At 48.0% G+C, this 21,117-nt stretch overlaps 1 protein-coding gene across 1 annotated transcript in view; it reads left to right on the top strand.

Annotated features, from left to right (window-relative positions):
• The first annotated feature begins 451 nt into the window (after positions 1–451).
• Positions 452–21,117, top strand: part of CSPG4 (chondroitin sulfate proteoglycan 4) — an 83,795-nt gene continuing 63,129 nt past the window's right edge. The window contains exon 1 of the mRNA XM_084640927.1: positions 452–604. Coding sequence (XP_084497053.1) covers positions 517–604 — 88 coding nt within the window. The 5' untranslated portion in view covers positions 452–516. The remainder of the gene's footprint in view (positions 605–21,117) is intronic.

Genomic DNA, 21,117 nt, shown 5'->3' with positions numbered 1-21,117 from the left:
CCCAGTATTAGCCTCCATACATAGGCCTACTCCTGGGAGATTCAGACTCTCAGTAGCTGCCAATGCCAGTGCTGACAATATAGCTCCCACCAGCTCTGAGAAAGGCTACTCGACGCTCACGGCAACACCCTACTCCTCTCTCAGCTGACACCAGCAACTGCATGGCGGTGAGACATCAGCCTCACGAGCCTCAGGCCTGGGCAGTCCAAAACAGCCATGGAGAGAAAGGGAACCCCCCCGGTGCGAGGAACAAGGAACCATTCAGAGCATGGGGGAGAGGCAGCCGTGAGGCACTAGCCCTTTAAGGGGAACCTACTTGTAATCTGAGAGGGGCCTGTTTTAACCCAGTCTGATTTGTGACTGGTGGGGAAAATCCAAAGGTCCCTCCCTCAGCAGCAGTTTATTAAATATAGTAGTGGCAGAGCCCTCAATTGAAAACAGATAGGCTCTGTCCTGCTCCTTCTCCTCTCTCGCTGTGCGAGGAATGCTAACGGCTTGTCCACTCTAGGTTACATCATGGGGTCCAGCGATCTTCCCACAGCACTGCTGCTGCTCCAGCTCACTCTGCAGATGCAGCCCCTCCATGCAGGACCAGAGTCTGGAGGTAAGTTCCCTCATGCAAAGTCACTTGCTGCTGGTTAGAGCCCGGCTTTTTGGGAGATGACGGGGAAAACCTGGTCAATGCAAGGGAGAGGCATGGGGAATAGAGCAGAGAAAAATCAATGGGGAGAGGTGAGAGAGAGTGGACTGGAGAAAGATTAGCCCTCAAACCCTGACTGTTCAACGCTGGGACTGCAGCTGCAGGGAGAAAAAGAAGGGAATGAACTCGAGGGGGAGTTGTCTCAAAGCCCAGACAGTCCAAATACTGGGACAGCAGCTGCAGGGAGCAAATAAGGGGACTGGTTTCAGGGCCAGCTCCCTGCATCCCAGCCCAGGAGCATCAGGGGGATTGAAGTACAGATTTCAAGGCAATTAACCGTCAGTCTCAGACAACCCAGCACTGAAGTCAGGGACTCAGTGGGGTCCACTGCAGAGTGATGAGATCTCAGCCCCATGCTGCATGTGCCTGGGATCAAGGAGACAAGCTGCTAGTTTTAAAACAGGGTTTTTCTATGAAGCAGGTCGTGCTGTAAGCTCCCTTCTGTCCGGGAATGTGATTCCATCAAGTGTTCAGTAGGGTAGTGGTTCTCAACAGGGGTACATGTACCTCTGGGGGTACGCAGAGGTCTTCCAGGGGGTACATCAACTCATCTAGATATTTGCCTAGTTTTACAACAGGCTACATAAAAAGCACTAGCAAAGTCAGTACAAACTAAAATGTCATACAGACAATGACTTTTTTCTACTGCTGTATATACTATATGCTGAAATGTAAGTACACTATTTATATTCCAATTGATTTATTTTATAATTATATGGTAAAAATGAGAAAGGAAGCAATTTTTCAGTAATGGTGTGCTGTGACACTTTTGTATTTTTATGTCTGATTTTGTAAGCAAGTGGTTTTTAAGTGAGATGAAACTTGGGGGTATGCAAGACAAACCAGACTCCTGAAAGGGATACAGTAGTCTGGAAAGATTGAGAGCCACTGCAGTAGGGAACCAGGAGGATCCTCATCATGCTGTTCTATGAAGGAGCCAGCTTTTAGTAAGCAGGCTGTGTTAGCTGTGCTGGTATCAATCCCACGTGTACCTGACCTTCACCACTGGAATTGGTAGTTTTGTCTTGGGGGTGGCTGAACTGGGCTCAGTTTACTTCTCCCATTGCTGTTAGCAGGGCGATGCTGGAACTCCGGAAGGATGGGGGAATGAATGGGGAGAAATCAAAGTGAATGCTGTCCCTGCTCTGTGATTTTGTGGTATTGGCGCTGTGCCACAGGGATGCAGCCAATATATCTCCCTAAAGAGGGCAAAGCCTGGGAGCAACAGACCCAGCCCTCTGTCCATGTGTGGGCTTTGAGTTAGAACTGTAATGCTGTGCAGAGTCAAGTTTTCAACCCTCTCTCATCCAAAGTACAGTGGGTGGCTTACTATCATCAGTAACAGATGGAGGACATGCGGCTTGTGCACTTGTGTTTCACCTCCTGGTCTCCACCTTGTCTGGCCTGCGGTCTTCATCTTTCTCCCTAATAGGTGCTCAGATACCATGGTGATGGGCACCAGTACACAATCCTAGGAAAATAGATGGTTTATAGCTACGCTGCAGGCATTTATACACACACTGTGTGGTTTTCTCCAGCTGAATATTCAGGTGCAAACTCCAGCCTCCAGAGAAATCAGCAGCCCGGCTGTCACGGGTAATTCAATATCTTCTCCCCCTTATAGAGGGATGTGTGAGGTTGAGGTGCATTAGTAGGAGCAGGAAAATGGAAAGGTGCCACCACATCAGATGTGCTCTGTGCAGTAGGAGGCACAGCCTGTAACAGCACAGAGTGAGGGCTTGATCTCTGTCCCAGCTAAGAGGGGACGCCACAGGGCCTGGAACAGATACACACACACATGGAATGAACCAGTCTCTGTTCAGCCAGTGAGGATTACTGCTGGGCACAGGAGAGGCAGGAATGCAAAGCATTGATTTATTCTTAGTTTCCCTCATGAACTGGCCAAGTTTTACCACACAGCACTTGGCAGATCTTTGAGCTGTGGGTGCTCCCTGCTCCAGCATCCCGCGACTGAAATTCCACTGTCCTTCTCTTTGTCTTTTCTCCGTCAGCTGTATCCCTCACATCTGGCAGGACAGTCATAAATCTGGGAAATAGGCACCTCATCCAGATCAGACTAAAGGTGATACTGACATGCTGGCCTCGTCCATTGCTGGCCTGGCCTGCAGGTGCCATGCAGCTGCTCCTCCTCCAGAAATACAGCCCTTGTTGAACATCTCCAGCCCTTTCTCTTCTGACTCCACCACAGCCGCGCCCTGCCTTCCTGCTTCCCACTCCATGCAAAAGGGGGACATGCTTAGGGATGCTTTCATCACCTAATCTCCTTGGGGTTGGCCACACTAGTCACAAGGCATTGTTTCTCTCCCTAATTGGATGACTGAACTTTTACCCAGGAGGGTCCTGAATAACCCATATTCCACTAAGTAGTGCCAGCTGATATACATGAGGATCCTGGGCAGCATTGGCCAGGTTTGTGGCATCACCTATTTTATAGCCACTGGTCTGGGTGCAATCAGTTAGCAGTGCCTCCAACTCTCATGGGGACATATAGGCCATGGATGCCTGACCCTGAGGACAATTCCAATACCCTTGATAGTGCTCTGTGCCGTCACAGACCCAGGCAGGAGACAAGCAATGAGAAGTCTTAGCACGAAGCAGTGAGGGTGGGGGATGATGCTTATCATGGAAAGGGATAAAAAGAGGTAGTCTTTTGTAAAGCAAACAAAAAATTAACCATTTCTCTGATTAGCAACTACTCCATGCCTCACTGGCCACTCATATCAGATCCCTGAGGGTTCCGACCAGGACCTGAATAGTCTTGCAGAACAGTTCTGAGAGCTCTGCTCTGGGCCCAGCACTGTCAGACAGGTGTGGGAGAAAGATGCAGGCAATGGGCAAGGAAGAGCCTTAGACAGGTGCTGGGATCCGGCAAGCTGAGTGCTCCTTATAAACCTGTGGCCCAGCTCAGTGATCTTCTGCTGAAGCCTGGGTGTATGAGACCTGGACAAAACCAATCCTGCCTCCAGGCTGTCCTGGGTCTCCAAACTCATTGACAAACTAGGCAATGGCTGCAGGAGCATCTCCTGGGGCACTCCACAAAAGCAGCCACAGCACTAACTGGGGTCAGCTGAGCTGCTCAACTGAGGTGTCTCAGGAACAGGCTCCGATGGCAACCAGTCCACTGAACCAGTGCTCTTGGTCTAAGAAGCGACTCCTTATGTCTTCCAGCATGCATAGGCACAGCTTCCACAGCCAGGGCTAGGAGGCCCAGGTTCAAAGCCTAGCAGGCAATGCGTGTTCTGGAGCCCATTGCAAACTTTGCCTTCCCTTCTCTCCCCTCCCAGGGGACAGAGAGCAGCGACTGGAGCTGCTTAGAGCAATGATTTTCAAACTGCAAGTCGTGATCAAATACTGGGTCACGGAATGTAAGGCACTGGGTCATGGCGGCTCTGGTCAGCACCGCTGACCGGGCCATTAAAAGTCCCATCGGTGGTGCTGCCTGGCTAAGGCAGGCTAGCCCCTACCTGTTCTGACACTGCACTGCACCCAGGAAGAAGCCAGCAGCAGGTCCGGCTCCTAGGTGGGGGGGCCACAGGGCTTTGTGCGCTGCCCCCGCCCCGAGCACCAACTCCACACTCCCATTAGCTGGGAACCAGACAATGGGAGCTGGGGGAGAGCAGTGCCTCCAGGTGAGAGCCACACAGCACCGCTTGTGTGCCTCTGCCTAGGAGCTGGACCTGCTGCTCGGTGCTTCCGGGGTGCAGCGCGGTCCATGGTGCCAGGACAGGCAGGAAGCCTGCCTTAGCACTCCCACTGCACCGCTGACCGGGAGCCGCCCGAGGTAAGCCTGTGCCGCAGCCCTGCGCCCCAATCCCCTGCCCCAGCCCTGAGGCCCCCCCAAACCCGGAGCCTGCCCCCCAAACCCGTCATCCCCAGCCCCACCCCAGAGCCTGCAACCCCAGCCCAGAGCCCTGACCCCTTCCCACACCCCAACCCCCTGCCCCAGCCCAGAGCCCCCTCCCACACCCTGAACCCCTCATTCCCGGTCCGACCCCTCAGCTCTCACCTCCATACCCCAACCCTCTGCCCCAGCCCTGAGCCCCTCCCACACCCCAAAGCCCTCATCCCCAGCTCTGTTGGGTCACGGGCATCAAACATTTTCTTCAACTGGGTCGCCAGAAAAAAGGTTTGAAAACCACTGCCTTGGAGAGTGTGGGGGAGGAGGTGCAGAGGGCTCCCCCTCCCTCTGCCTCTCCCATTTCCCGCCAAAATTTGTTAACTCTCCAGTCACTCTTCCTGTCAGCATCTTTGCCTCCGGAAAGGGAGGAGAGGGGTAGCAACAGGCTGCAAGAGCAAATATTTCCACTTTGAGGGAACACTTTGTCCTAGTGCAGACAGCCTCACTCCTTGGTCAAGCTCTGCCTGTGCAATGGCTCTCCCCAGGACCAGGATGCGCTCCAAGGGTGGCAGTGAATCATGAGTTTCCAGTGTGAATGCTCACACTCTGGGATTTACAGGCCTTTTTCTGGCTGCTCAGTGTCTGTTTGAACACTCAGAGTAATGAAGTGCATGAGCTCATGGGTCAGGGCAAGCCAAACTTGGCACTTTCATTCTTAAACCCATCCATGGCTCAGGTGTTTTATTCAATCAGCTCTTCTTCTTACTGGCTTTCCAAGGACTTCCAGCTCTCCCAGCTGGTCCAATCATTCCTCCTTCAGCCTTTCTTTAAACCTGATCCACTCCCTCAGTGGCCCCCTCTGCCACTGAACGCAGGCAATTCCTCCTCTTCCTCATTTGACAGGGTTTCATATCTCCAACCCAGCTTCAAAGTTTGACTTGGACTCCTTCATCAACTGGTCCACAAAACTTCAACCACTTTGTCTTCTCTAGGGCTGGTTAGAAAAAGATACGCATTTTCCTGTCAGAAAATAAATTGCAAGAAATGAATTTTTCTTTTTTTCCCCAAAAAATTTACTGGAATTTTTTTTTTGGACAATTTTTTTGTACTCAGTTTTCAAAAAACCCCAAAGTTTTAATGTTTGGTTGAAAAACTGGGAAATTTCGAAAGAAATGAATTTTTTCCTCAAAAACTTTTCTTTAGAAAACAGACAGTGTTTTGTCTAAAAACCTTGTGGAATGAAAAACTGCCACCAGCTCTAGTTTTCTGCTTCCCAGCCATTTTCTTCACGTGAACCTTCCTGATTCAGATTCAAAGGCAACCACGGCCTTGACCCGTTGTGGATCGGTGTCCTGTTCATTGCAAAATTCCTTGGCACCCAGAGCATCCAAGATGGTGCTTTCCACAGGCCAATTGTGCTTCCAGGACGTGCAAGGATCCATAACTGTCTGCTGCACACTATCTTCTTCACTCGCCAAAATATTGTAGTGGCTGGCAACCTAAGTGGAAAAATTCTCTCTCTTCTGCTTCGTTATTGGGTAAAGTGATCACCTTCCATCTAATTCTGGCTTTTATTCACTGGACAAAGAGCTACCCAGGCAGAGCCACTGCTTATTTCTTTGTCCAAGATGACTCCAATGTTCTTTCTGGCACTCACTTTAGATGTTTCATAATGCAACACTCTAATTGTTTCCAAAGTTTACAGCATCACCATACCAGGGATGGTTAGTCAATGGTTTCTCGCGTCTTCTGCCAAGTGGTGCCAGCTTCAACCTTCCCAGGAGCCTTCCTTATGCATTCACCCCAGCTTGTCCCTTCTGTAGGAGAGAATGGGTGTGAGGAGAAGCTGACTGAGACTGGAAGACTTGAGGGTGCTAGGGTTGGGAGAATGCAGTTTATTACTTACTTGACTATTCTTGGGCATTTTCCAGCAGTCAATGGGAGGCTGTAGCATGGTGGTGAAGAAAGAGAGGAGTAGACTGAATTCTTGAACACACACAAAGTACCAGATCTCCAACTGGGCGTATGATCATCAATGGAACTGTGCAGATGCCTTTCTAGTCCCAGGGCCCAGCCCTTGGGACCAGCTGAGCTCCATCTGGTGCAGGTCCTAAGGGCAGCGAAAAAAGGTGGCTTTACGCCACTTTTCTGGTTCACTGGTGCTAGGGCCAGTTCACCTCCCAACCAAATCAGGTCAGCCTCGAGGCTGCTCAACTGATAGCCAATTGCCAACAGCTGAAGGGACCATTCCAGGACTTGGGACACGTCAGAGCACAAGGGCAATTCTGGCCACACACATTTTCCCAGCCACGTCCCTTACAGACCACCTACACTGGGGGCTGCAACGAGGGGTCGTATAGTGCCAGCTATGCCAGCTCTACGCCACTGGGGTTTCCAGCACGCTGGGGAACCCTCAGATGGCTGGACAAACCAATCTTACATCAAAGCTGCCATCACAAGGGGGAATCAGAGGCAAACATCTGGCCCCAAGCCTCAGAATCAAATACTTGTTGGTTGATCCCCCCCATAAGCCAGCCCTCCCCATCTCCGCACATGTATAGTTTCATGCCCCTAGCATGCATGCTTTGGACCAGCATCAGGTGGGTTAAGAAGGGCCTATATTTAGATGGTAGAGGGATGGCCCATGTTTAGACTAGCAAGGAGGGCATCTCTGCTCAGGACCCTGGGCGTTCTGCCCATTTCCAAATGGAAATGGGCATCGCACATACCAAAAATACCAACAACTTGAAAACCTTTGCTCTTAACATAGAACTGTGATGATTTAGTAAACTGATTTTTCAGTGGAAGATGTGCCTCTGCTCTCTTCCAGCTTTTGTCAAGGCCACACATATGCTAAATTCCCCTTTCTCCCATTATCTTCTAGCTGAGCATTTTTAATAAGCACAAACAGGGGGGGTAAAACCTTGATAATGAAATCGCCTTCCATAGGACTGCTCTAAAGACTACTCACAGTATGCTTCCAGGAGGGAGTGTTGGTGTTGCAGCAGGGGTGGGGCGGTAATGAACAACAGAAGTATCCAGTTAAAATGCCTCCACTGTACCCCCCGCCTCCCAAGCCAGGTCATATATTTTTCTTCAATTTATGGAGATTTAGGGCCTGACTTTTCAGAAGGGCATATGCCCGATGGAGAAGCGCCATCCTTGATTGTGTGGGCACAAGGCAATTTGCATACAGGCATGCACTGGGGTGGTTGTACATCCCAGCTGGGAGCATGTAAATGTGCTCACCCATTTTGTACATGTACGTCTGGAATTTTGGCCCATGATTTTAAAGTTATTGTGCACTATTCCACCCTCAGCGAGACCCCAGACCCCTACTGAGTTCAGCAGGATTGACGGGGTGTAAATGAGAGCAGACTTTGAACCAGACTGTCTCCAAAGGAGATGACTTTATTTAATCAAGGGGTAGCACCCAGTCATTAAGCAAAAAGTTTCTTTGTTTCTCTTGTAATGCCAGGAAGGTCCAAGGTAGCTTTAACTTTGCCAGTGAAGACATGCCCTTAGACTTTATGTTTAGTTCTTCAGCACAAATGAAACCACAGACGAATAAATTATCATTAACAAAATCAATCAATTACTTATAAAGCATTCATAGAATCACAGAAGCCCTGAGGTAAGTGGGGAAGTGGGATACCAGGAGGAAGCATGAGCAGGAGCGCGCGAGAGGGCAGGGCTCCTGCCTCATACTGAGAAAGAGGGACGATCAGCGAGTTATATCAAGTGCCTATACACAAATGCAAGAAGCCTGGGAAACAAGCAGGGAGAACTGGAAGTCCTGGCACAGTCAAGGAATTATGATGTGACTGGAATAACAGAGACTTGGTGGGATAACTCACATGACTGGAGTACTGTCATGGAGGGATATAAACTGTTCAGGAAGGACAGGCAGGGCAGAAAAGGTGGGGGAGTTGCACTGTATGTAAGGGAGCAGTATGACTGCTCAGAGCTCAAGTATCAAACTGCAGAAAAATCTGAGTGTCTCTGGATTAAGTTTAGAAGTGTGAGCAACAAGGGTGATGTCATGGTGTGAGTCTGCTATAGACCACGGGACCAGGGGGATGAGGTGGACGAGGCTTTCTTCCGGCAACTCACGAAAGTTACTAGATCGCAGGCCCTGGTTCTCATGAGAGACTTCAATCACCCTGATATCTGCTGGGAGAGCAATATAACAGTGGACAGACAATCCAGGAAGTTTTTGGAAAGCGTAGGGGACAATTTCCTGGTGCAAGTGCTGGAGGAACCAACTCGGGGCAGAGCTCTTCTTGACCTGTTGCTCACAAACCGGGAAGAATTAGTAGGGGAAGCAAAAGTGGATGGGAACCTGGGAGCCAGTGACCATGAGATGGTCGAGTTCAGGATCCTGACACAGGGAAGAAAGGAGAGCAGCAGAATACGGACCCTGGACTTCAGAAAAGTAGACTTTGATTCCCTCAGGGAACTGATGGGCAGGATCCCCTGGGAAAATAATATGAGGGGAATAGGAGTCTAGGAGAGCTGGCTGTATTTTAAAGAATCCTTATTGAGGTTACAGGGACAAACCATCCCAATGTGTAGAAAGAATAGTAAATATGGCAGGCGACCAGCTTGGCTTAACAGTGAAATCCTTGCTGATCTTGAACACAAAAAAGAAGCTTACAAGAAGTGGAAGATTGGACAAATGACCAGGGAAGAGTATCAAAATATTGCTCGGGGATGCAGGAGTGAAATCAGGAAAGCCAAATCACACCTGGACTTGCAGCTAGCAAGAGATGTTAAGAGTAACAAGAAGGGTTTCTTCAGGTATGTTAGCAACAAGAAGAAAGTCAAGGAAAGTGTGGGCCCCTTACTGAATGAGGGAGGCAACCTAGTGACAGAGGATGTGGAAAAAGCTAATGTACTCAATGCTTTTTTTGCCTCTGTCTTCACGAACAAGGTCAGCTCCCAGACTGCTGCACTGGGCAGCACAGCATGGGGAGGAGGTGACCAGCCCTCTGTGGAGAAAGAAGTGGTTCGGGACTATTTAGAAAAGCTGGACGAGCAACAAGTCCATGGGGCCGGATGCGCTGCATCCGAGAGGGCTAAAGGAGTTGGCGGATGTGATTGCAGAGCCACTGGCCATTATCTTTGAAAACTCATGGCGATCCGGGGAAGTCCCAGGCGACTGGAAAAAGGCTAATGTAGTGCCCATCTTTGAAAAAGGAGGATCCTGGAAACTACAGGCCAGTCAGCCTCACCTCAGTCCCTGGAAAAATCATGGAGCAGGTCCTCAAGGAATCAATTCTGAAGCACTTAGAGGAGAGGAAAGTGATCAGGAACAGTCAGCATGGATTCACCAAGAGCAAGTCATGCCTGACTAATCTAATTGCCTTCTATGATGAGATAACTGGCTCTGTGGATGAGGGGAAAGCGGTGGACATGTTGTTCCTTGACTTTAGCAAAGCTTTTGACACGGTCTCCCACAGTATTCTTGCTAGCAAGTTAAAGTAGTATTGGCTGGATGAATGGACTATAAGGTGGATAGAAAGTTGGCTAGATTGTCGGGCTCAACGGGTAGTGATCAATGGTTCCATGTCTAGTTGGCAGCCGGTATCAAGTGGAATGCCCCAAGGGTCGGTCCTGGGGCCGGTTTTGTTCAATATTTTCATAAATGATCTGGAGGATGGTGTGGATTGCACCCTCAGCAAGTTTGCAGATGACACTAAACTGGGAGGAGAGGTAGATACACTGGAGGGTAGGGATAGGATACAGAGGTCCCTAGACATATTAGAGGATTGGGCCAAAAGAAATCTGATGAGGTTCAACAAGGACAAGTGCAGAGTCCTGCACTTAGGACGAAAGAATCCCATGCACCGCTACAGACTAGGGACCGAATGGCTCGGCAGCAGTTCTGCAGAAAAGGACCTAAGGGTTACAGTGGACAAGAAGCTGGATATGAGTCAACAGTGTGCTGTTGTTGCCAAGAAGGCCAATGGCATTTTGGGATGTATAAGTAGGGGCATTGCCAGCAGATCGAGGGACGTGATCGTTCCCCTCTATTCGACATTGGTGAGGCCTCATCTGGAGTACTGTGTCCAGTTTTGGGCCCCACACTACAAGAAGGATGTGGATAAATTGGAGAGAGTCCAGCGAAGGGCAACAAAAATGATTAGGGGACTGGAACATATGACTTATGAGGAGAGGCTGAGGGAACTGGGATTGTTTAGTCTGCAGAAGAGAAGAATGAGGGGGGATTTGATAGCTGCTTTCAACTACCTGAAAGGGGGTTCCAAAGAGGATGGATCTAGACTGTTCTCAGTGATAGCAGATGACAGAACAAGGAGTAATGGTCTCAAGTTGCAGTGGGGGAGGTTTAGGTTGGATATTAGGAAAAACCATTTCACTAGGAGTGTGGTGAAACACTGGAATGCATTACCTAGGGAGGTGGTGGAATCTCCTTCCTTAGATATTTTTAAGGTCAGACTTGTCAAAGCCCTGGCTGGGATGATTTAGTTGGGGATTGGTCCTGCTTTGAGCAGGGGGTTGGACTAGATGACCTCCTGAGGTCCCTTCCAACCCTGATATTCTATGATTCTATGAAGGAGAACATTGTAAGAATCAGTGCAGCTCTCTACCTGGATGGTAAGTTCCCCAAAGTTCAGGGGTGTTTGGATGCCTGACTCTGATTTTGGCATATTCTAGTAAGCAATGGAACAAAACAGCCATGGGACGTTATGGAGACACCTCCCTCCAGTGGACATAGTCAAGAGGCTGGACTTGACAACTGTCTCTCAGAGGAGGTTCTGAAAAATTACATGGATGCAGGCACCAATTCAATCTTCATGCACCTAACTCTGAGAACATGAGTACCCCAATTAGCTTCAATAGGACTGCTTGGGTCATTGTTTTAAAGTTAAGCACATGCTTAAGTGCTTTGCTGGATCTGGGCCTAAATGACTCCCTGGAAGTCCCTTCCAAGCTAATTGGTTCTGCAGGAGTGGCCAAACTCCTCACAGGTAGACAATTACCCTGCCAATTTCCTCTTCTTTACATCAGTGCCCTTCCTATACTGCTGGGACAGCCACGCCACCTGGCCTTTGTCATGGAGAAGTTACTACTGTGTTTTACTACTTCTCTAGCAGGTCAGCTAAGCATGCAGACCAATGCGGCTAGCCTGACCTCCTCTTTTAACAGGACTTGAGACCTATGAAGATTGCCTAGACATTCCTCACTCAGAAGTCAAAGGGAGGTTGGGTCTGTCCCTCCATTGGACTATGGGTAGCAATAAAGTGTTACAGTTTGGAGATTCTTTTGTGCTACGTTGAGAAATCTAAATTTTTTTTTTATTTTTATTTTTTTTTGCAAATGCACCACATATGTTGAGGTCAAAGTTCCAAGCAGTTGGAAAAGTTTCCAGCTGATGGGAAAGAGCAGAAAAAAAACTGTAAGAGAGAGAAGGAACAGAATGCAAGTCACTATCGTGGGAACCATGTAGGAATATGTTCTTCTCACTCTTATATTTAGCAGTGGCAAGCTTCAGGCAAATTCACAATAAGCACATTCCTAAACAGGGGCAGCACAGGGCGAGCTGTGGATTACATTCACTAACGTCAGGTTTAAAGTTGATGGTGATACAATTTCATAGGCACAGACAACCTTAGCCTAGAGTCTAAATTAAGTCTGATGTATTGACTGGCTGAAAACAGAGACCATTCACAACAGGCAGAGAGAAATTCAGTCCACGTTTTCTGCTCCCATGGCTGTTCCCAGAGTCCATTCCAGGTGGCCACAGAAATCCAGTTAGGACTCTTCTTAGGATCTAGATTCCCTAAATTGAGTCTAGTCTTAGTGCAGCTGCAGGCTTCATTAACCTACATTTTTCCCCTAGGACACTCCTAGGAAAATCGTTGGTTCGTATTTTCATACCTAGCTGACATGGATTCTGGGTTTGGCCCAATATGTCATGCAAGTGCTGGTTTCATATACATAATTAACCTCCGAATCAAGAGATGCCAATCAAGAGAAATGTTTTTGTAGTCTCTCTGCTGCACGCAGCTCTTAGTAGGAGTCCACATAAATGACCCTGCTTTCAGTGATATCTATATCACCAAATCGGCTTCTGGGGTTTGGGGGTGGGCCCAGCAAAATTACTGTAGTAAGGGATTCCTCAATCCCAAATTAGTCTTTTCTGGGACAGCTGCGCCTTTATAAAATGACTCCGAAATAATGTGATGATGTTGAATCTTCACACCATGAAGCAACAGCATCACAGATTGATGCAATGGCATATTGTACCACTGCAAAGCCATGCTGCAGCAGTGCAGTGTGCATGACACATCATGCCTAAAATAAATTCAGGACTCTGTAGTCAGTCTGCAAGCCAACCACCCAGGATGCAGCTTAAATTGAGACACTTCCACAGATCTTGGGCCGACACTGAGGTTAGGTGGCAGATCAACGGCACACACACACACACACACACCCCGCCCCAATTTCACAAGTATAGCAGGTATTTGAAACTGCCCTGGTCTCTGTGGAAGGCTTAGCTGCAGTTGCAGGTCAATTGTGGAAACTGAATGTTCATCAAAATAACCTAGTGATATTTTAACGTTTGATCATGTTGTGTGTCAGGTTGAATTTGGCTTTATAATTAGGTTATTAATAAAATGTAACAGAAAAACTAAGCCCAATAGAAATGTTTCTAGGATTTTTTTTAACTGAAAAGGTGGAAACAGTTCCCATCCCATCTCCAGAAGAATTTGCCTGCAGTGTTTTCAAATAAGACTTGCAGCCTTTTTGCTAATGCATACTAACTGGGAAATGAAATGGACTAGAATCTGATTTTAAATCAGAGTGAAATTAACTAGCTTATTTTGATACCCAAGATGTTCAGCAGTTAACCATGTAACTGCCAACATGTGCACCTGCAGTGAACTGTGGGCACAAAAAAATGCAAGCACAATATTTTCAGGTGCTAATGCTTTTTTGGCATGTTTGTGTGTCTGTGAGAGTTGGGTGAGTATTTCTGTGTGAACATGTATGGGGTGAGCATGCCTCTGTGTGTTTTAGCATACCTGTCTGGGGTGCATCTATTAAAGGTAGTATGAAGCTACAAAATTCAGATCCAAATTTCAGACACTTCAAAGTTCAGGAAGCTTGGTTTGTTCCGTTGCAAAGATTGGGGTTATTTGCCAAATTTAATCCTGGGTTAGAATGACACTTAAATCTGCCAAACTGATCTGGAGGTTCTATGCAAACAGACTCTCTCACTGTGTTCCTGCAATTCTGCTTCTGGTCCTAGCTTTTCCAAACCTAACAGAAGTGGTGGGTGCAGGGCTGGTTCAAGTTTGGGGGGAAGGTTTGGGTCAGATTGATTTTTATCTGAATCAGCTCACGTGTCACAAGTTCAAATTGCACATAATCGCCACGTTTGGATTCTGGGACGTGAAGAGCCAGTGAAAGATACCCAGCCGCATGAAACAGCCCTGGGGCAGGTGCTAAGCAAGAGAAATGGGAAAACAGGGTGAATGCTGAGACTGGACAGGCGTGCAGGGGCTGGATGCTAGAGTTACAGGAGGTGATTGGTGGAAAGTTTGGCTGCAGAGGCTGACAGAAGCCGATGCTAAGATACCTCTGGGAGAAGCGGGTTTAACCAGTCTCCCTGCGCCTATCCCAAGCATACAACTCTCTGCACTAGTCTTGGATAGAAAGTGGATTTCCCAACTCACTATATTTCCTTGGAAGAACAGCACTTTTCACCTGCACCTTAAATTCTCCCCCCCACACACACACACCCTTTCTCCAGTTGATGGCGGGACATAAATTCTGTCCCCACCCAAGACTCAATAGAGTGAAAAAATTCAGATTTTCCATCCCTGTCTCTCTTGAGCTGCACACGTCTTGTGTTGCAATCCTGCTGGGCTCCATGCAATACCACTGGGTATTGCGCTGTCCCGCGTGGCAGTCGTTTGCTGCTCAACAGACAGTAGCAGCCAGACAGCCTCTCGAGATTTGCCAAAAATATCACTTGGCAGGAAAAGCAGGGGGTTGCACAGCCTCCGGGCGGGCACCTGACTGGCCTGGGGAGGGGTCCCACCGCATCCCTTCAGCTGAACAAGGAAGAAAGTAACATGTGTGTAATGTAGCGCAAAAGCCACAGCATGATGCCATGACTCACCCAGTTTAAAAGGGAGCTTTTATTGGTAATGAGTCAGTTATAAATTTGAGTGGAGAACTTTTTTTTTTTTCCCTTTTGCTCAAATGTTTTTTATTTGCGGACTGGGGCGGAGGGCATGGGGAGGGATAAAGTCCTTTTCAGGGAACGGAAGGGCGGTGGCTCATCAGCACACACAGAAACACCTCTCAGCTGCTCTTAAGTCTGTGATTAGTTACAGAAGAAATGTGTTTTTAATTGCTAATTCTGTGCTGCCTGAATCATAGTCTCCTAGATGCGTGAGGTAGTGGGGCTGTCCAGGCTATCTGGAACTTCTGATTTTTCCTGTCTTTAAGAAGAAGGATGGTCTGAGTTAAGACACTGGACTGGCTGTTAGAGAGATCTGCTGACTCCGTGGGTGACTCTGGACAAGTAACTTAACCAGTGGGAGTTAACTGCCTAAATAGATTGGGAGGTCCAGATCCCCACAAGTAATCTCCACTGCTATGTGCTTTATCCACACAGAAAAGCTGTTTTGGTAAATGATGGTGTGAATTCAGGCACTATAGTTATACAGGTATCACCCGCCCACATGGACGCTCTGATTCCAGTTACAATCTTTTTCAGTTTTGCATATATCACTTGGGAAGGGTGTTATGCTGTCCCCAAGAACAAGCCCTGTTATACCAGCATAAGACCTGCTCTACACAGTTTTGGTACCATTATAACTATTTCGGTGTGGGGGGTTGATTTTTTTTTTACCAGTACAGTTATACCAGTACAACTAATAAAGTGGATGCAGATATACTAGTATAAGGTCCCATATCCTGCGATAGCTTATTCCCCTTCCTAGATGGGAATAGCTATTCTGTTCTCACTTATACGTATCTCATGCAATCAATCCCCTGCCACTGCCAGGGTCTCGGGCATTGATGGCCCCTCAGTCTCTCCTGTTCTCTGCCAGTGGCATATAGTTTGGTCTCTTGAGAGCTGAAATGCTTTAGTCTAACTTTGGGCTTAATATAGGGTATCTGCGTGAAAATTAATGACCTGCATGATGCAAGAGATCAGAGTAGATGAGGTAATGGCACCTTCTGGCTTTAAAGCCTATGAAACCATAACGGTATAGAGCACCTTCATATCAATATGTCGGCTTCCATCCCAGGACGGTTGAACCATTTTATCGGTACTTGTATGGCTAAAGCAGTACAACTTGTGTGTGCAGACAAGGACTTTAAGTTCCCTCAGAGCAGGGTGTTACACCTGTAATGCTAAACCTGGCTCACTCTATCGACAGAGCTGGTCACACTGTCCCACGCGGACAAGCCAGTAGTCGTTAGCCCCAGTGCAAAGTGCATGTGAAACGCCACCTTTCTGATTCAGCCTTCTGCTCCCCCATTGCTGTCACACTGCACACACGTCAACGGCCACACATGGGCCAGGGACACAGCGAATCAGACCCTTAACCTCTCTGTGCCTCAGTGACTCATTTGTAAAGTAAGGATAATCATACAGGTTTCAGAGTAGCAGCCGTGTTAGTCTGTATTCGCAAAAAGAAAAGGAGGACTTAATTTGTTAGTCTCTAAGGCGCCACAAGTACTCCTTTTCTTTTTGATAATCATACAGTTTGTTTATTCAGATTCTAAACGCTGTGGGGCAGGGGCTGTCTCCGGCTACGGGTGTGCGTATAGCCCCTTGTGCAAGGGGCCCTGATCTTGGTTGGGGCCTCTAGGCACTATTGGAATACAAATAGGTAGTATACAATTTCCAATTTTCTGCCCATATGGCTCATCTTTCCTTGACCAACTTCTGTCCTCCCTCAAAAGAAAGTGAAATACTAGCTAGTGACACCACGCCAAAACCCCACTCAGGCACAACACCACTGTTTTACACAAGATCCCTGCTTACCCCCGGGATAGAATCAGACCAGTCTAAAGGTACTGATACCAAAAGTTCCCACGATCTTCCTCCTTGCATCCCACTCCCCTGTGCAAAAGAAAGAAAATACTTGTACAATCAAATCCATTCACTGGGGCCTTTTGACTGCTCCTGAGGAGGTGAGCTTGCTGCTCATTGTGGGAGAGGGTGGGGATAGGAACTAAAGTGCTGCACAGTAAGTGACTCGGGTCAGTATGTGATTGCTTACTAACCCTAAAAATTGAAATTCCTCCCTACCACCCTTCAAAAGAAAGAAAGAAAAGCTCTTGATGCATGTGAGAACCAAGCGGATGGATCCGTGCTCAGCCCTCAGGGACTCGGGAGGAATTTTCCGTTTCCCCTCCTCGCCTGCCCCTCAGAGCTAGAGTGATCCTCCTGGCTTGGCTTCAGGAGAGTTTGAGGTTTTATATATCCTGTCCCACAGAATCTCTGGGTTCACACTGTCATTTCCTCTGGGAACTGGGGCGGGGGAGGCTGAGAGAGGAAACTTCTGGCCGAGGTGGAGGTGGCTGAGAAAAGCTTTTTGCCCCACTGGACAGCTCAGAGAGGATGTGCACACTCCCACACATACAGGCCTGTCTATATATACATTAATCCCGCACTATAAATAGGGGCGGGCAGGCATTTCTTGTCTCTATAAACACAAACTCCAGACTTGTTTCTCAGAGAAAGAAAAGTTGGAAGGAGAACAAACCCTGCTCCTGCTACAAAACCCACAGCAAAAAAAGAAAGAAAGTAGTTCTGGATATTCCTTTCTTTGTGAAAATAAAGCATATTTTCCTTTCTCTCATCAAAGAAAATCCAAATAATCCATCTTTCTTTCTTCCATGTCCCAAACTGCAAATATTTGCTCCAGTTAATAGTGGAGGGTTAATTTTACCCCCCCCCCCCCATCGCATGGGGGGTGGGTCACTGTAACAGCTTAAAGAGACATAACTTCCACCTTCCCCCCCCGCCCCCAAGGTGATGCCTAGTCCCACACAGGTTTTATGTGCTCAGTGTATTGTAGTGGTCAGAGATTCTGATGAAAACGTTTGGGGCGAGCAGCGAGGATGCAACGTGCTGCGGAGATGAAAGGCGCCCTCCCTCTCCCTTTAATGAGAGTTTTAGAGTCTGAAATTAAGCACAGCAGGTAGCTCCTGTATGAGCTTCAAAAGGCGCCTCACATGCCTGCCTATTTTTTAAACATCTCTTTTCCTGCCCTTGTTAAAGCTGATCAATTCTCCTTGCATCTCAGTGTTGTGAAGATAGTTAGTTGCATGTTAGGTTTAGAAATCTTGGGCCTGCTGAATTATACCAGCTGAGGATCTAGCCACTAAAATTTAGAAATCCCCTTTACTGCTCTCTATGTCTCCTGTACTTTGCTCTGTGGTTCCTATGTTCCCTGTCGTAATGTCCCAGATAGAAACTCTTGCTCCTGCACCAGGCAGGCAATGATTAGCAACTGAGGTTGAGACAGGTCTTGAACAAGGCATCCCAGGATTTCCACTGCGGCCAGTGGATGCTGGGAGAGAATACTGAGTGTTTGTCAGTTCTGTGCGGGTCTCCCTGCAGCTAGATGTGATCAGTAAAGCTGCTGGTTTAGTCCCACACTCCCAATCTATCTCTGCACACCAGCTATAGGAGAGGGGTGCTAAACAGAGCTCACATGGGTGGCTGCAACAACTATCACCTACCCGAGTCTGGGCAGCAGGAAAAACAAAGTTCAAAGCAGAGAGGCAGTGTTGTCTAGTGGCCAAGGCACTGGACAGGGAGACCTGAGCCTGGGGCTCTACTCCTGGCTCCTCCAGAGAGCTCCAGTGTGACCACAGAGTTGCTGGCCTGTCTGCCCAGCCCAGGAAGGCCTAACACCACACCCAAAGTCCTTCATGCCCTTCACTCGGCTCCCAGTTTTACCCTTTAAACATAAAACTTGAGCAAAACAAAGCAGTTCCTCTGCCCCTGGGAGTACAACTCCCTAAGGCTTTTCCTTTCCTCTCTCAGTGCTGAAAGGATGGATACATACATACATTTCCTATCCTTTTCTTTTCTTTTCTTTTCTTTTCTTTTCTTTTCCCTTCTGCTCGCTCGCTCGCTCGCCCCTTACTGTAGGAGCCCATCTCCCTCCAATTGAGTCTCTCAGCCCTTTATAGAAAACACCTGAACCCTTCCCAGCTGGGTCTGATAATCAAACAGAGCTGGGTAGGCCCTGGTCCTTAATGGGCACCTTGTTACAGTGGCCTGGGGTCAGTCACTTCCTCTCTTTCCCCTCCCATGCTTGGTCTGTCATATCCATTTTGGTTTTTAGCCCTTGAGGCGGGGCTTTTGCTATGTGTATGTACAGGGCCTAGCACAGGGGGGCCCTGATCTTAGGCGGGTCGCTACATGCTACTGTACAGTTCATAAAAATAATCTATTTCTAATGCATCCTGAATCTTTCCTGATGAATTTCGTGGGCTTCTTAAAAAGCTCGCTCCTCCTCCTTCTCAAACTTTGATCTGGTTACCTGTAGAAAACCTCATTCCCAACTCAACACCAGGAATCTTGGAGATTTGGTCCTGTGGGGATCACCTCTCTCCTGTCAGCTTCCTCAGCAAAGGAAACCAACATGCATAGGGCTGACGCTGGGGATGGGTGAAGCCTAGCCAGATTTCAGTGTGGGAGAAGAGTTAGATTGGTGGGTGGGCAGAGGAATAGCAAGAGAGCTCACACAGTGATTTTCCTAAACTAGGATTTCAGCCCCTTAGCTCGGAGGGATCCAAGAGAGCAGAGTCTAAACCCCCCCCCCACACACACACACTTATTATCTGCAGTTTTGTTGTAGCCGTGTTGGTCCCAGGAAGTTAGAGAGAAAGTGGGTGAGGTAATAGCTTTTACTGGAGCAACTTCTGTGATGAAAGAAGACCTCTGGATAGCTCCAAAGCTTGTCTCTTTCACCAAAAGAAGCTGGGCCAGTAAAAGAGATTACCTCACCCACCAGTTGTCTACCTATTAATGGTTCTTTTCTTACCTAATCCCCAGCATATCTCTTGGGCCCTTCCCACCCTCCCATACTAATTCAGGAGGCATTGTTGCTCCTGGTACCCAGCAGGGGCTTGGGATGGGGTGGGGTGGGGTGGGGAGGTAGGATTAGGGGAGGCTGTGTTTGATGGTGATTGCATTTCCTCCCAGTGCGCTTGCCTCTTGGCAATACAGAGCTGTTTTTATTAGTTAAGAACAGGGAGCTCTTTTTCCCAGATAATTATATTTTCCTATAAGATCTTTCTTCACATTCAAATCCATGCACAAAGGATGAGCAGAAGCCAGAGGCCAGCCAGGGACCCTGCGGACTGTGCCACTCCAGATACAGAGTTCACTTAGAACTCTCCTGTGTCTTCCTGTGAGCTGCTCCATACCCCATACCTACTGCACAAACCATCTGGCACATGCTGATCAGCACATATACCTCTGATCAGAGACAGGCAACCTACATCACACCCCATAGATCAAGCAGGCACCACTATGGTCCCAGAGCAAACAGCCAAAACTTCACTGCATCTAAACAGCTTTTAGTAAATAAATAATTCCTCCCACCCCTAGAACAATAGAGGACCTAGGATTTATACCACAAGACACAAACATAGCATATTCCCTCCCTCTCCTGGCATGCCTCATAGAGAAACCAATTCATGCATACGTTCATAAACCCCTACTAAAACATTCAACCCCCTGCACAAATGTACACACATCAATCAGTTCAAGCCCCTCTATACATATGGTTAATACCTCTGCATGCACACACTCCTGCCCTAAATCTGTCACATCCCCATAATCAAACCTGTCCCCAACATAAAGGCACTCAGATAGTTCCACAAGGCACTGAGAGCTTCTCCACTGAAAGTGGTGTGACTCTGCATTGAAGTGGCAGCTTCACTGCACGTTTACACACCACTAACTCAATGTCCAATCCAAGTCCTATGGAAAGCAATGGGAATCTTCCCAATGACCTTCATGGGAATCAGACCAGACCTTAAGCTGTCAAAGTCCTATCCCAGCATGCAGTGGCCCCAGTGTAAAACCTGATGTGGACCAGTTGAGAGTTGGTCTTTCCTCCAAAGGCCTGGTCAGAGATATGGACGAGAATCTTCCGAGGCTAAGACGTCAGTCACATTCAAACTCCTCTCAGCAAACCCACATGCACTTAGATGTGTTCAAGCACCCACCTGCATAGTGCAGAGCTATATATGGACACACCTCACCAAGACAGATGTGCAGAAATCAATGCACAGGTACACACACACAATATTTCCAACCCCAGGCGTTTCATGAGATTGTATTAAAAATCATGAGGTTTTTAAAACAGAGTCGATTTGTGGTTCTTTTCCTTGGGGTTTTTGAGCACTATGGGTATGTCTACAGTGCCATAAAAGACCTGTGGCATGGCCACAGCTGGCTCAGGTCAGCTGACTTGGGCTTGTGGGGTTTGGGCTGCGGGGCTAAAAATTGCCGTGTGGATGTTCAGGCTTGGGCTGG

Source organism: Lepidochelys olivacea (genome assembly GCF_965140295.1).
Source record: "Lepidochelys olivacea isolate rLepOli2 genome assembly, chromosome: 10".
NCBI lineage: Eukaryota > Metazoa > Chordata > Testudines > Cheloniidae > Lepidochelys > Lepidochelys olivacea.
Note: the sequence above shows the minus strand (reverse complement) of the source record. Positions and strands in the feature narration are given on the sequence as shown.